Source organism: Podarcis pityusensis, assembly GCF_964106645.2.
Source record: "Podarcis pityusensis genome assembly, chromosome: 13".
NCBI classification, from domain to species: domain Eukaryota; kingdom Metazoa; phylum Chordata; class Lepidosauria; order Squamata; family Lacertidae; genus Podarcis; species Podarcis pityusensis.
This window is the reverse complement of record NC_138038.1, coordinates 44,050,492-44,065,343: the sequence shown is the minus strand read 5'-3', so window position 1 is coordinate 44,065,343 and position 14,852 is coordinate 44,050,492. Positions and strand designations below refer to the sequence as shown.

Genomic DNA, 14,852 nt, shown 5'->3' with positions numbered 1-14,852 from the left:
AGTCATTGAAATATATGCACATAGAGAGACTTGGCTTAAAATGCCCATCTCCTAAATTTTCAAGCTACAGGTTATCATTAGGCTTTCAACCTATGAAGAGTAAGATGTAGTGAGGAAATACACATATATTATTTCATACTATCTTTTCATTTTAAATCTCCAATAGAATGTGGTTCCCAGAAAAAGGGATGCACTGCAGAACAGAATGAGAGGCTTAAAGCATCCTAGAAGGGAGCCGGCATTTGTGTAATGAAACGACTTGCTAAGGGAAAACTGGGAACGATAGCAAAAATATAACACTTCATTTACAGAACAGAGCAGAGCTCAGCAGTACAGCTCAGGTTGTGCATGCCAAAGGTCCCAGGTTCAGTCCCTGGTTTTTTAAATATGGGATTAGAAAATACCCTTCTCTGAAATACTGGAGAATACAGTAGCTGGCAGCCTGTAAAGAAAATACTGACTTTGGTGTGCTGAATATGAAGCAGCTTATCACATTCCTTTTATGTTCACTTAACCCTCGGTTTCAACCTATAAAAAGCTGGATTCTACACACAGAGGTCCAGTACTGGAGGAAGTTTTTGCAGGCTCAGGAACTCTCCAAATGTGGTAATAGTTCCAAAAACTGTATCATGCTTCAGTAGGCATTTGTAGCTGAAGCACAATGGTGATAAAGAACAAAATGGACAGCACTTGTGAAGTGAAATTCAAGACAATCTATCCATTCTCTATAGACATCTCCACAGTCTATATGTGCTGAGAAATTAAAAATCTGATTTGAGCTACAGACTGCTCAAAACGGGCCTATCCTTATGAAAGCACAATTCTGCCTTTCTTATAGCGCTTCTTTAATGACTAATTATGCTGGTTGTATCCTATATGTATACTCTGACAGTTTAATCGTTCAGATTAGAGTAGACCACTACTGAGACAAAACTACTTTGTGTACTGTTCAAAAGTCCCATGAAATAGCCAGCCACTTTATTTGCAGAGTGGTGACCAAGTTTTACCAGCACATCCTGGCCTTGGTGTTTGCTGTTGATGAGATCAATGATAATCCCAGGATCCTGCCCAATGTCACTCTTGGGTTCCACATCTACGACAGCTATTCTGATTCAAGAATGACCTATCGTTCCACTCTGGACCTGCTCTTTAAATCACATCACTTTGTTCCAAACTACAAATGTGGCATTCAGAATAAAGTATTAGGAGTAATTGGGGGACTTGATTCTGATATTTCTTCACGCTTGGCAGACATCTTAGGTCTTTACAGGATTCCACAGGTAGGATTTGAGTCTGGGGATAAGAGGGATTTCCTTTAATCTTCCACTACAATTCACTCTCTTTCCAGTAGGAACTTGAAGGGGGGGAAGTAAAAGCTGAATTATGTGGAACTGATTGGGGAGGGGGTATAACATGGATAATCAGAGATGTGAATGATAAGGGCAAGATGGCTTTCTGAATTCTATTAAATTAACTCTATTGTATGTAAGGGGAATTGTTGCACAAAGTGATATGAGTGGGCAAAAGTGAGTGGGTGTGTCTGTCTGTCCCTATAAAATAATGCAGAGTTTTGCTTAAATTGTTGGAAATTTATAGGATTGAGGTGTAAAGGGGGGGGGGGATAATATATGTAAGGATTATGGACAACTGATACCACTCTAAAATGTCTGGTTGTTGTTTTAGATTTCATATGGTTCATTTGAACCAGCAGCCATTGATCAGATAAAGTTTCCTTCCTTTTACCGCATGGTTCCCACCGAAGGCCTTCAGTATCAGGGAATTATCCAGTTACTTCTGCATTTCAGATGGAAATGGGTAGGACTCATTGCTATAAACGACAAAGGTGGAGAAACATTCTTGCAGACCATAGAGCCAATACTTTCCAAGCATGGAATATGTTCAGCATTCACAGAAAGAGTTCAAAAACATATATATTTCTCAGGTAATGGACTTGAAATGGTTGATGACCTACTGAATAATTTGCCAACTTTCATGAAAAGCAAAGCAAATGCAGTTATTATATATGGAGAAAGTGCAACTGTTCGATGGTTGGGAGGTGTTATAGGAGTAGTCAAGATACTTCAACAAATCAACCCACAGTATAAAAAGATGTTATCTCCAGAAAAGGTTTGGATTACAACAGCCCAAATTGATTTTACATTGTATACCTTTCAAAAGATTACAGAGGTTGATAGACAAATGTTCCATGGTTCTATCTGCTTCTCAATTCAAGCAAAGGAGCTTCGGGATTTCCAAGAATTTCTTAAGAATATAAATCTTTCATGGGCAGATGAAGATGGTTTTATCAACGATTTCTGGGAACAAGCATTTAGTTGTTCACTTTCAAATTCCACTGGGCCAGCAGACAGATGTACTGGGGAGGAGATGCTGGAGAGCCTTCCTGCACCATTTTTTGAAATGAGCATGACCGGCCACAGCTACAGTATCTATAATGCTGTCTATGCTCTGGCACAAGCCTTACATATGACTTCCTCAACTAAAACCAACTTCAGAAAAATGGAGGGTGGAGACAAGCTATTTTATCAGAAAGTGGAACCCTGGAAGGTAATGTTTCTGTACTGACAGTTCTGTGATACCAGTATTCCATTAACAAAGCAATTTCTACAGAACATGAGAACCCAGCTCTTGTCATGCTTTTCGGATTCTTCCCTTCCCTTCAGATGATAATGTGTATGCCCTAACTTATCCTCTATAATTATTTTTGAAAGTTCTTTTGACAGCAACTTCAACTGAATTTAAAGTGATTCATGATTTTCCACTCTTTTCCTTTGTTGGCTATTGAAAGTCAGAAACTTTGCATTGTGAATTGTAAAGGTTCTCTGAAAGAGAAAAATAAGTAAAATCCATCTAGGAAAGCTATTTCTGTAACCAATTCCTATTTTTGTTAGTCCATTTGATTCTCTTTCACTTTCCACCTAGCTCCATTCATTTCTTCAAGGAATGACATTCAACAACAGTGCTGGAGATGAAATTACATTGAATGAACATGGAGAATTGGACGCTGGATTTGATATTACAAATTTGATCACATTCCCAAATAAATCCTATGTCAGAATCAAAGTGGGAAGGCTGAACCCTCAGGCTCCTCCTGGGAAAGAATTCACCATTGATGAGGCCAGAATTGAATGGCACAGAAGTTTGACTAAGGTGGATAATAATGCAATATTATTAATTATTATTATTATTATTATTATTATTATTATTATTACTACTACTACTACTACTATTACTATTATTTATTATACCTCGCTTTTATATGAAAAGTGAATATTTCATTGGTGGCAAGCTATCATTTGAAGAAGTCTCTTTACGCACGTGAGCACACCCAACTCCTTAAGATCATTATTGGTGGTTCTGTTTTTTAGGCTACTCTTTAAATGAGTTCTGTACATACACAGCTACTAGGGACAGGACGTTTTCTATGGTGGCCCCTGGTCTGTGGAAATACTTCCCTTGAGATGTTCATTTGGCTTTGTCACTATTGTCCTTCAGAAATAGGATGAAAACGCTTCCGTTCCACCTGGCTGCTGATATAAGCTGATTTAGAGGTTGTAGGTTGTGTTTTATATAATATTGTTTTATTGAAATTGTATTTGCATATGGTGTATGTTTTTAAGCCACCAAGAGAGGACATTGCCTGATAGAGCAGTATAAAAAGGTATAAAGAAATAAGGAATGACAACAAAATGTTGGCAGGGCCTTACATGTATTACAGAAAATAGATGTTTCCTGTCATTACTTTATGTGAGATTTATGATTCAAGCCTTCAGTTTGTAACATTCAATGACATGCAAATCTAGTTTATAAGACTGAGTATAGAACTTTGAATCTTTCTGAGTTTGAATACAGAAGAAATGTGCCCCCTGTGTAATATTGCTTAAAGCATGAGAGCTATCAGATAGATGAAGAATTCTACAAACTATTTAATACTAAACTCTTCCCTTAACTTTATTCAATGCTAAATTTCCAATATCTTTGGATAGGTGCCACCCCTTTCAGAATGTAATGGCATCTGCCAACCTGGTTATGGGAAGAAAAAGAGAGAAGGAGAGAAATTTTGCTGCTATGATTGTGCACCATGTCCAGATGGGATGGTCTCAAACGAGAAGGGTAGGACATGCTATTTCATGGTAGACCAGATTGCCCAAGTTACTGAAGTAAAATATGAGAGACTGTTTTGCAAGTTTGTTATAATTAACTTGGCACATTTTTTAAAATTATGTTGTTGTACATTGTTCTCAGTGTTCATTTAGGTACAGTTTCTTCATATAGGAAAATATTGTGCATATAATACATTTTAACCCAAAGAAATTCACAGTTAGCATAGTGTAATAATGGCTGAACCTGTGATTTAGAATCCATAAAAGGAGCTTCCATTGATGGTATATTTAATTTCTGGTATTGAGAGAGAAGAGGAAGTTTGGATAAACCATGAATCTCAATCCAACCCATAATGGAAAAGCTTCTAGCTGAAGTATCAGACACATTGCAAAAATCAATTGCTTTGTGTATGAGAAAGTATCCTGAAAAACACTTACAATCCAGAGAAAGAAATGCATGCAGTAGAGACATTCTTACTAGGATCAAATGTCAAAGAGGAAGGAGACCTTGAGAAGCAATTATGAGACTTAAGGAATTTCCAGCAACTGAGGAGGTAAAGACGACATAAAACAGAGAAAGTTCAAGTTTTGCGAAAGTAGTTCAGGATGATAAAAGGAGGCTTGCCCAAGACAAAATATCAAGTACCATGGGAATGCTTGTACATTTTTGGATCATTTCAATACACTAGAAAGTGGACTTATACTCGGAGGATAATAAATTGTCATTTTGAAATCATTCAGACCAAGCATGTGAGAGAAGAATCGTAACCCAAGGTACCACTGTAATTATATAAGAATCACTATGGACATTCGCATAAAGATTTTATGGCATTAACAAGAGGGCTAGTAAAAATGCCATTATTATTCAGGATTAAAAAATAAGGGATCAGGATTTTCTAGTATTAAAACTTATTGGGCAATAGTGATACTCAGAATCGACCCACTGAAATCAATTTATGTATTTATTTCATAAAATTTATAAACCACTTCATAGTGGAAAACCTCTAATTGGTTGACAAGTTGCTTAAGTCTATTTCAGTGGGATTGCTTTGAGTATGATTTGGTGGGGTGGCACTCATTCTACAACCTGTAATTGCTGATTAATATATCAAATAAAGAACCTATGGTATTTAACAGCAGGCTATGAGGGAATGCTTGTACATCTAGGACAAACATGCTGCTTCTGTTGAAAATTCCAGATTATGTGTAGGATTTGTCGGAATCTTGGGCAGAATGGTATCAAAATTTGCATGGTGAAATATAATGCTTGGTGGACTGCTGCTGATACAGATTTTAATATTTGGAACTATTCTGGTTCAATATTTTGTTAACTTCTTTTCAGATGTAGAAAATTGTGCAAGTTGCGCAAAGGATCTCTATCCAAACAAAGGCCAGGATCTATGCATTCCTAAGATTCCAAACTTCTTAGCTGTTGATGAAGTGCTGACGATTGTTTCAACTTCCACTGCACTTTTATTTTCTCTGATCACAGCTCTGGTGCTGGGCATCTTCATTAAGCATCGGGACACTGCCATAGTCAAAGCCAACAACAGAAGCCTCACCTACATTCTCCTCACCTCCCTCCTCTTGTGTTTCCTCTGTTCTTTGTTGTTCATTGGAAAACCTAATAAGGTAACCTGCCTTCTCCGACAAACGGCTTTTGGCATCATCTTCTCTGTGGCCCTCTCTAGCATCTTGGCCAAAACTATATCAGTGGTTTTGGCATTCATGGCTACTAAGCCAGGATCCTCTATCAGGAAATGGGTGGGGAAAAGACTGGCTTATTCTATAGTCCTTTCCTCCTCTAAAACTCAAGTAGTGATATGTGCACTCTGGCTGACAATCTCTCCTCCATTCCCCGATGTGGACATGCACTCAATGAGGGAAGGAATTATATTTCTATGTAATGAAGGGTCAGTCGTCATGTTTTACTGTGTCTTGGGCTATATGGGTTTCCTGGCCATTGTCAGCTTCACTGTGGCCTTCTTAGCCAGAAAGTTGCCTGACAGTTTCAATGAAGCCAAGTTCATCACCTTCAGCATGTTGGTCTTCTGCAGCGTTTGGCTCTCCTTCATTCCAACTTACCTGAGCACCAGAGGAAAATACATGGTGGCTGTGGAGATCTTCTCCATCTTGGCTTCCAGTGCTGGCCTGCTGGGTTGCATCTTTTCCCCTAAATGCTACATTATTGTGATGAGGCCTGAGTTAAACAACAGAGAACAGTTGATACGGAGAAAGATATAAATGACAGAAGTTTTTGTTGGGTCTTAGGCTACCTGGCCTTGCTGACAATTAACAGTCTCATTGCACCTTTCCTAGTCAGGAAGTTGAAAAAATATAAATAATAGAAGGATTCAGCATATCATTTATGTTCTTGTTATTCCATATAGGAACATGTGTCTTTTATATGAATTGGGACTGTGTGAAGGAATGAAACTGTGGATATGATCCAACATCACTTTCAATAAGACATTTTTAGCAGATCAGTCTAGGCAATGGAAAAATTCTGGAGAGCTTCAAAATCATCTACACATAGGGTGAACTAGTACACCCTAATTGCATTTCTTATCTGAGTGAAAGACTGGTGACAGGGAGCTTCTTAACCACGTCAGATTGCCTCAGATCAGATGTGTTGTTTCTAAAGTGGTAAGACAATATTATCCAGTGTCCCTACCTCCTAATAACATTAGAACTCTCTCCAGAATTGTTTCCAGTAAGCAGTTAGTATGATAGCAAACAATGTCCTTGCTTCGGCTCGCTTCGGCAGCACATATACTAAAATTGATAGCAAACAATGTCCAATACATCCTACGTAGGTGGAAGAGTGTAACAGCTCCCAGTTGTAGCAAATTAGGCAAGTGGGGAAAGGATGGGGTGGGTTCAACTCTCAAAATATTCTTAGGAATATATCTTTCTAGCTATTTTTTCATTGTTAGCTCAGTACCTTCATATCCAGGACCCAGTGTGGGCTGGAGATGGCTGGAGAACTTTGCCCCCCTACTAATATTAATTGAGAACCAAAGTTAGCTTCAGTTTTTGCTGTCATAAATCAATGAGCTAGCAATGAAAAAATAGCTAGAAAGAGATTGTGCTGATTAGCCACTCCATCCATCACCCTCCTGTATTGCATAACCCTCGGTTGGTCCTTCTTTTCACCCACTTCACATAGACTGAGCACAAAATAGTTCTGAGGCCTGTTGCAATATGATGGGTAAGCAGGGATATTCTTTATTACACAGATATGCAGTAATTTTCACAGGTTTGCTTTCAAGATGCAACTTTAAAGGGCACAATTTTAATATATCATCTTCCTGGGCTGTCGGTGGAGCTGGGTGGACATAGATCACTGGATATTGTTTTTAAATTATCATACAGTGTATATTTTTCCAGAAATTTGTATGAGCTGTCCAGAAGATAACCATCCAAACGAGGGCTATGATCACTGTGTTCAAAGATACCAGTTTTCCTAGCTTTTGATTACACTTTGGCCATCATTTCATTTTTTTCTGCATTTCTACAGGCTCTGGTCACTGCTCTGGTGTTGGGCATCTTCTTTAAGCACCAGAACACTGCCATAGTCAAAGCGAACAACCGAAGCCTCACCTACATTCTCCTCACCTCCCTCCTCTTGTGTTTCCTCTGTTCTTTGCTGTTCATTGGAATGCCTAATGAGGCAACTTGCCTTCTCTGACAAACAAGTTCTGGCACCATATTCTCTGTGGCTAATAATAATAATAATAATAATAATAATAATAATATAATTTATTTTACTTTATTTATATCCTGCCCTCCCTAGCCAAAGCTGGGCTCAGAGTAGCTAACAACAGTAAAAATAGCACAGTTTACATAAAATCACAATCAGTTAATTGAAATACATTCTAAAATCAATTTAGAATCAAATTAATGGCAATCATTGGGTTAGAGTTCTATGAGGATTACAGAAGGGGAGAGGGGGTCAGACTGTGCCTTGGCCAAAGGCCTGGTGGAACAGCTCTGTCTTGCAGACCCTGCGGAAAGATGTCAAGTTCCGCAGGGCCCTAGTCTCTTGTGACAGATCAGGGCCATGGCCGAAAAATCCCTGGCTCTAGTTGAGGCCAGCCTAACTTCCCTGTGGCCCAGGATCTCCAAGATGTTTTTATTTGAAAACCATAAGGTCCTCCGTGGGACTTACCAGGAGAGGCGGTCCCGTAGGTATGAGGGTCCTAGGCCATATAGGGCTTTAAGGTTAAAACCAGCACCTTAAACCTGATCCTGTACTCCACCAGGAGCCAGTGCAGCTGGTATAGCACCAGGTGAATGTGATCCTATGGCAAGGACCTCGTAAGGAGTCTTGCCGCGGCATTCTGCACCCGCTGGAGTTTCTGGGTCAGTCTCAAGGGCAGCCCCATGTAGAGTGAGTTACAATAATCAAGCCTGGAGGTGACCGTTGTGTGGATCACAGTGGCTAGGTCAGGGTGAGAGAGGTAAGGAGCCAACTGTTTAGCTTGGTGGAGATGAAAAAATGCATAATGGCATTCATGGCTGCTGTTATGTACTGAAGTTCTCACCCTGGGCCAGCAGGGGGATATTGTAGATAGTTATGCAAATGAAGGATCGAAAGTGACGTTCAGTGATTGGATAGTTTGTATGCAAATGAAGGATCGAAAGTGACATTCAGTGATTGGATAGTTTTAGAAAATGGCAACAGTTACATTGTTCTGGAGCTCTATATAAGCATGTTATTAGAGTTTTATTTCCCAGACTTCCTGTGTGTTGACATTGTTTGGATCTTTTCTATCACTGTTCTAAAGATCCAGAGAAAAACAGGAGTAGTTAATATTACATGGGTTAGATGGTGTGACACTTTCAATGGTTGCCTATTAGACTAGCCCCCCCCCAAAAAAAGAGAGAAAAGCTTTATGTTGTTTTGAACTGTTTTAAATTTTCTTTAATATTGTGTTTTAATAGTAATGTTGTGTTTTATTTGTTGTAACTTGCCCTGGGACCTTAGGGTGAAGCACAGGTAATAGACAACAACAACAACATTTCAGTCTTTAAAAAATAAATATTGAGGTTCTTTCACAGAGTGAGTTTTGTTTGTTCACCAGCAAGATTTTTGCAGAAGAATTTCAAATCAGATAACCAACATTCAATAATTTTGCAGCTGTCGATTTCCCACTTTGACAGGGGAGGTTTGAGACCTGTTCCTACTCCATCACAGAAGTGAATGTCTTCCCCTCAATTATCTAAATCACTATACTCGATAGGCATGGCCTTATCTCCAGTGATTTGCAAGAAGGCAGATAGGAAAACAAAATTCAACACCTGAGTATGAAGTGATTATAAGTACTCCAGCAATCCATAGACTGCTAAGATTAGGTATAAGAGAGAGGCGGGGCTTTGTCATTTTGATCAATTTTCCTCTTTCTTTGTATAGAAAATCAGGTTGCTGTTTTTTAATTGGCGTTCAAGCCATGCCATTGTAAGCCTTACTTCCATAATGCTGCTGAGGCTTATGGTAAGGTGTATTCACATCCCTTTGAGTATTGCACTAGCAGAGTTTGTTGCCACCCAAGGCATCTTGTTTAAATCAGGCTGATGAGAGTATTAATGCTAACATTAATGTTGCACACTGAAAGATTCAAGAGAGTCCATGTTCAGGGGGAGTTGTGCTCTCAAAATGGTGCTTCTTCTTCTTCTGCTGCTGCTTTCAGATATGGTGTGCAAAGTTCAAAATGTGACTTGCTTGAGAAATAATGCTGTATATATTCCACATGAATGGCATGAGCGAGGTGATCTCATCATTGGTGGAATGGCATCCCATATCCATTACATTTCCCCCCAACTTTTGTTCAACCAACACCCTGCTCAGTCCTCTGTTAAAACTCCATTGTAAGTAAATGGTCTTTAATTTTATCTTACTGATTCTTTTATATTCATAAGATTGACTGTGAATTATTTTTTAAAAAAGAATAGAAGAGTTTTTTAATGGATGGAAGGAAGGACACAATTGTTAATAAGAATATGAAATGATCAAAAAGTGAACATAGACTATGACGGATATTTTAAAACATGATATTTTTGTGATCCAATTGCTCATTGTTCTGGTTATAATGCATAGCTGCTTAGCCGCTAGTAGACTGCGTATCACATGTTGACCTCAGCCTAATTCAGTGTGAATGGAGGAGAGAGGAAAAAAAGAGGGAAAAAGAGTAGACTGGGTGACAGAAAGAGAGGAAATGGAAGTGGGAGACCTACCAAACAAATCACTTTGGGGAAATAAGTCATTGTATGATTAGATGCCCAAAATATCTGCACCACACACTTCAGATATGTCTTGACCAATTGGTGCGCTTTAAAAATGGCAGTCTAGGGTGCATCCAGGTTTTGCAAAATTATATTTGCTGAGGCCTTCATTATACAAATAAATGTAAAAATCAACAAATATTATTTATCTTCTTGTAGCTGTTGTTTCACAGCCTTTTCATCGGCCACCCTGACTTCTTCAATGGCTTACTCATTTGTTTTCAACAGATTCACAATCAACTTCATGCTTTTACTCTCTGGGATTTTTTCCTCCAATATTTTTAGATAAACCTTTTCAAGTAGGGACACCAAATCTCTGGAATGCCTGCCCTATGAAGACCCACCTGCTCCTAACACCTTGTTGCCTTTAGGTGCCACACCAAAATTGTTATTTATAAAGATCCTTTGTGCTACTTGCACAATTTTCTACATCTGAAAAGACATTATCAAAATATTGAACCATAATTATTCTGAATATTAAATCATCCACCAAGTATTATATTTGCAAATTTTGAATACTTTCTTCTCAATTTTCTTCTATATCCTTCACATAGTCTGGAATTTTCAACAGAAACAGCATGCTTTTACTCGTCACTGAACTCCTCCTTAGACATTTATATTTTCTTAATTACTGATTGTCATAAATTATTACTGCCCCACATATATATATATATATATATATATATATATATATATATATACTAGCATTCCCCCATAGCCTGTTTTTGAATACCGTAGATTCTTTATCTCATATATGTTCTTTATTCCATATATTAATCAGGAGTTACAATAATAATGAATGCAAGCTAGTCATGAAGTATTGGTTTCAAAGACACTTAATAATTAATACTGAAAATGAAATCTCTGTGCAATCTATGTGAGATATTAACAATCTGATTTGGCTTGAATATAGTTCTTATTCCTAATATATATAATTATATGAAGCAAAAGTCTAAACGTACAATTCAGGCAATAGTAACCAGAATAGATTTTTCCGTTTTCCAATAAGAAAATCACCAAGTCATTATTAATTTGTTTGTTTGTGCCTTATCCTCATAGTCAGGCAGTTGAAACGATCATATTTAGAGTGGGTGAATATTGTGCTAAAATGATTTTGTGTACTAGTGACAAATGATTTGCAGTGTGGTGACAAAGTTTTACCAGCACATCCTGTCCCTGGTGTTTGCCGTTGATGAGGTCAATGAGAATCCCAAGATCTTACCCAATGTCACTCTTGGATTCCACATCTATGACAGTTACTCCAATCCAAAAATGGCCTACCGTAGTACTCTGGACCTGCTCTTCAAATCACATCAATTTGTTCCCAATTACAAATGTGACACTCAGGAAAATGCAATAGGAGTCATTGGGGGATTGAGCTCTGATATCTCCTCATGCATGACAGACATCTTAGGTCTTTACAAGATTCCACAGGTAGGATCTGAGCATGAGCTTCATGGCAATGTCTTTTTATCCCTGCCATAAATCTCTTCCCATTAGGAATTTGGTATAAAATGGACTTGACTGCATGAGATATAATTTGGGTATTCAAAAGGTGGTTTTTTTTTGGGGGGGGGGAGATTCTAAAAATCATGTAATGATGAGAATTTATGTAAGTTAATGGGGCAAATATTGAAAGGAAAGTTATACCAAGACAGAGTATGTGTGAAGAATAATAATAATAATAATAATAATAATAATAATAATAATAATGTCACTCTTCAAGGATCTCAGGGCAGTTCATAGGATAAAAATACAGGATAAAAGTACAAAATAAAATAAAAACAAAGCAGTAACATTAACCCCCTTCCAACAAACTCATTTAAAATTCCATAGAATATTAATCAGCTTTTCCTTTTTTCCTTTTCAGATTTCATATGGTTCATTTGAACCAGAAGTGAATTATCAACTCAAGCTCCCTTCTTTTTATCGCATGGTCCCCAATGAAGCCCTTCAGTATCAAGGAATTGTCCAGTTATTGCTACATTTCAGATGGAAATGGGTTGGGCTCATCACTCCAGATAATGAAAGTGGAGAACGATTCTTGAAGGCCATGGAGCTAATGTTTTCCAAGAATGAGATATGTTCAGCATATGCTGAAAGAGTTCAATACAATCTGCACTCCTCTGGCAGCGTCATTGATATGGCATCTGAAACAAGGGTTGTATTACCCCCTTTCCTGAAGAGCAAAGCCAATGCAGTTGTTATATATGGAGAAAGAGCAGCTATTATGTGGTTAGGAGTAGCTCTGAGGATAGCTAGGATGGTTCAGATGATATTTCCTCAATACAAAGAGGTCTCCACAGCAAAAGTATGGATTACGACAGCCCAAATTGATTTCACATTAAACATATTTCAAAAACGATTTCGCACTGATATACAAATTTTCCATGGTGCTATCTCCTTTGCTATTCATTCTAAAGAGCTGCAGAACTTCCAAGAATTTCTTTCGGCCGTAAATCCTTCCTGGGAAGATGGAGATGGTTTTATCAAAGATTTCTGGGAACAGGCATTCAGTTGTACGCTTTCAAACAGCAGTGTGTCACCAGGCATTGATGAAATGTGTGATGGAGAGGAGGCTCTCGAGAACATTCCATCACCTTATTTTGAAATGAGCATGACCGGCCACAGCTACAGTATCTATAATGCTGTCTACGCTCTAGCACACGCTTTACATAGCATGTACTCAGCTAGCGTCAACCACAGGACAATGGAGTACAAGAGCAGGCTGTCTCCTCAGAATGTGGAAGCCTGGCAGGTATTTTTTCCTGCTTCCATGTAATCCTGCAGTGTCACACGTAACCATGGGCAAGTTCTGGAATTTAGCCCCTTTAGAACAATAATGAAATTTAAGTAATTCTATTTATCGGAAAGGGGAGTATTTTGTAACAAGGCATTAAATCAACATTAATGGTCACAGATATTAATCTAATAATAATAATAATAATAATAATAATAATAATAATAATAATAATTTATACCCCACCCATCTGGCTGGGTTTCCCCAGCCACTCTGGGCAGCTTCCAACAAAATATTAAAAATACATTAAAACATCAGTCATTAAGAACTTCCCTAAACAGGGCTGCCTTCAGATGTCTTCTAAAAGTCAGATAGTTGTTTATTTCCTTGACATCTGATAGGAGGGCGTTCCACAGGGTGGGTGCCACAACTGAGAAGGCCCTCTGCCTGGTTCCCTGTAACTTTGCTTACACTAGCAGCAGGCATTTAAAAGGTTAAAATTAACGAGGCAGCCTTCAGTTGTTGAATTTACACTGTGCCATAATTTGCCACTCTCATCTTCCATCTGCTTCCAAAAGTTGCACACCTTCCATTAGTCTTATTGGGAATAAGTCTATATAGAACTTTTTATTTTCCCATTTTCCTTCTAGCTCCATGCATTTCTTCAGAGGATCTCATTCAACAACAGTGCCGGAGATGAAATTACATTAAATGAACATGGAGAACTGGCATCTGGTTTTGATATTAGAAACTTGGTCACGTTCCCAAATCAATCCTATGCTAGGGTCAAAGTGGGAAGTCTGGATCCACAGGCTCCTTCTGGAAAAGAGCTCACCATCAATGAGGACAGAATCAAATGGATTAAAGACCTGGCTCAGGTGGGAAATAGCTGTGCAGTCTTCCAAATGCCAACATTATTAGTCACTCAATGAAACAGAAGGGCAAGAGGTGTAAAGAAAACAAAAAGAACATTCCTTCACATAATACATTATTTAATTTGAAATTCACTGGAATACCATTCCATTCAAATGTATGGCCATAGCTGTGACTTTGTCTTAGGCCTGCCATTAAATTCAGAGTAGCAAGTACTAAACAGAGGTGGTTTCAAGCACATGGATCTCCTGTCTGTGTCAATACCAGCCTTTAAGAAGGTTATATATATCCATCTGTTCCCACTGATATTTTATTAAGATTATTTTATTGCAATTTGTTCTGTTTTTAAGATATCATTTTTAGGCTGCAGGTTATTGGTTGTGTGAGCCCCCCCTCCCCCATTACAGTGGTACCTCGGGTTACGTACGCTTCAGGTTACATACGCTTCAGGTTACACACTCCACTAACCCAGAAATAGTGCTTCAGGTTAAGAACTTTGCTTCAGGATAAGAACAGAAATCGGGCTCTGGTGGCACGGCAGCAGCAGAAGGCCCCATTAGCTAAAGTGGTGCTTCAGGTTAAGAACAGTTTCAGGTTAAGAACGGACCTCCAGAACGAATTAAGTACTTAACCCGAGGTACCACTGAATATAAATTTGTACTTATTGTACAAATTAGAGTTGGCTGTTCACTATTGTGTTGGCTGAGCTTTCATTGTACATGATATTGAAACTGATCCCCCCATTAAATTTCTGTAAATCATCTTGAGAGCATGGTCCTTTCAGGCATACCCAAAGTTATAGAAATAAAAAAGCTATGACAACAAAAATAAGG

General features: G+C 38.3%; 1 protein-coding gene across 1 annotated transcript; it reads left to right on the top strand.

Annotated features, from left to right (window-relative positions):
* Positions 1-1,746: 1,746 nt before the first annotated feature.
* LOC308461899 (vomeronasal type-2 receptor 26-like) lies at positions 1,747-6,365 on the top strand (the record flags this gene model as incomplete). Its single annotated transcript, XM_080979067.1, has 4 exons — positions 1,747-2,565; positions 2,941-3,168; positions 4,005-4,131; positions 5,464-6,365. The coding sequence occupies 4 exons, from the start codon at positions 1,747-1,749 to the stop codon at positions 6,363-6,365; spliced, it is 2,076 nt and encodes a 691-aa protein (XP_080835193.1).
* Between the last annotated feature and the right edge of the window lie 8,487 nt (positions 6,366-14,852).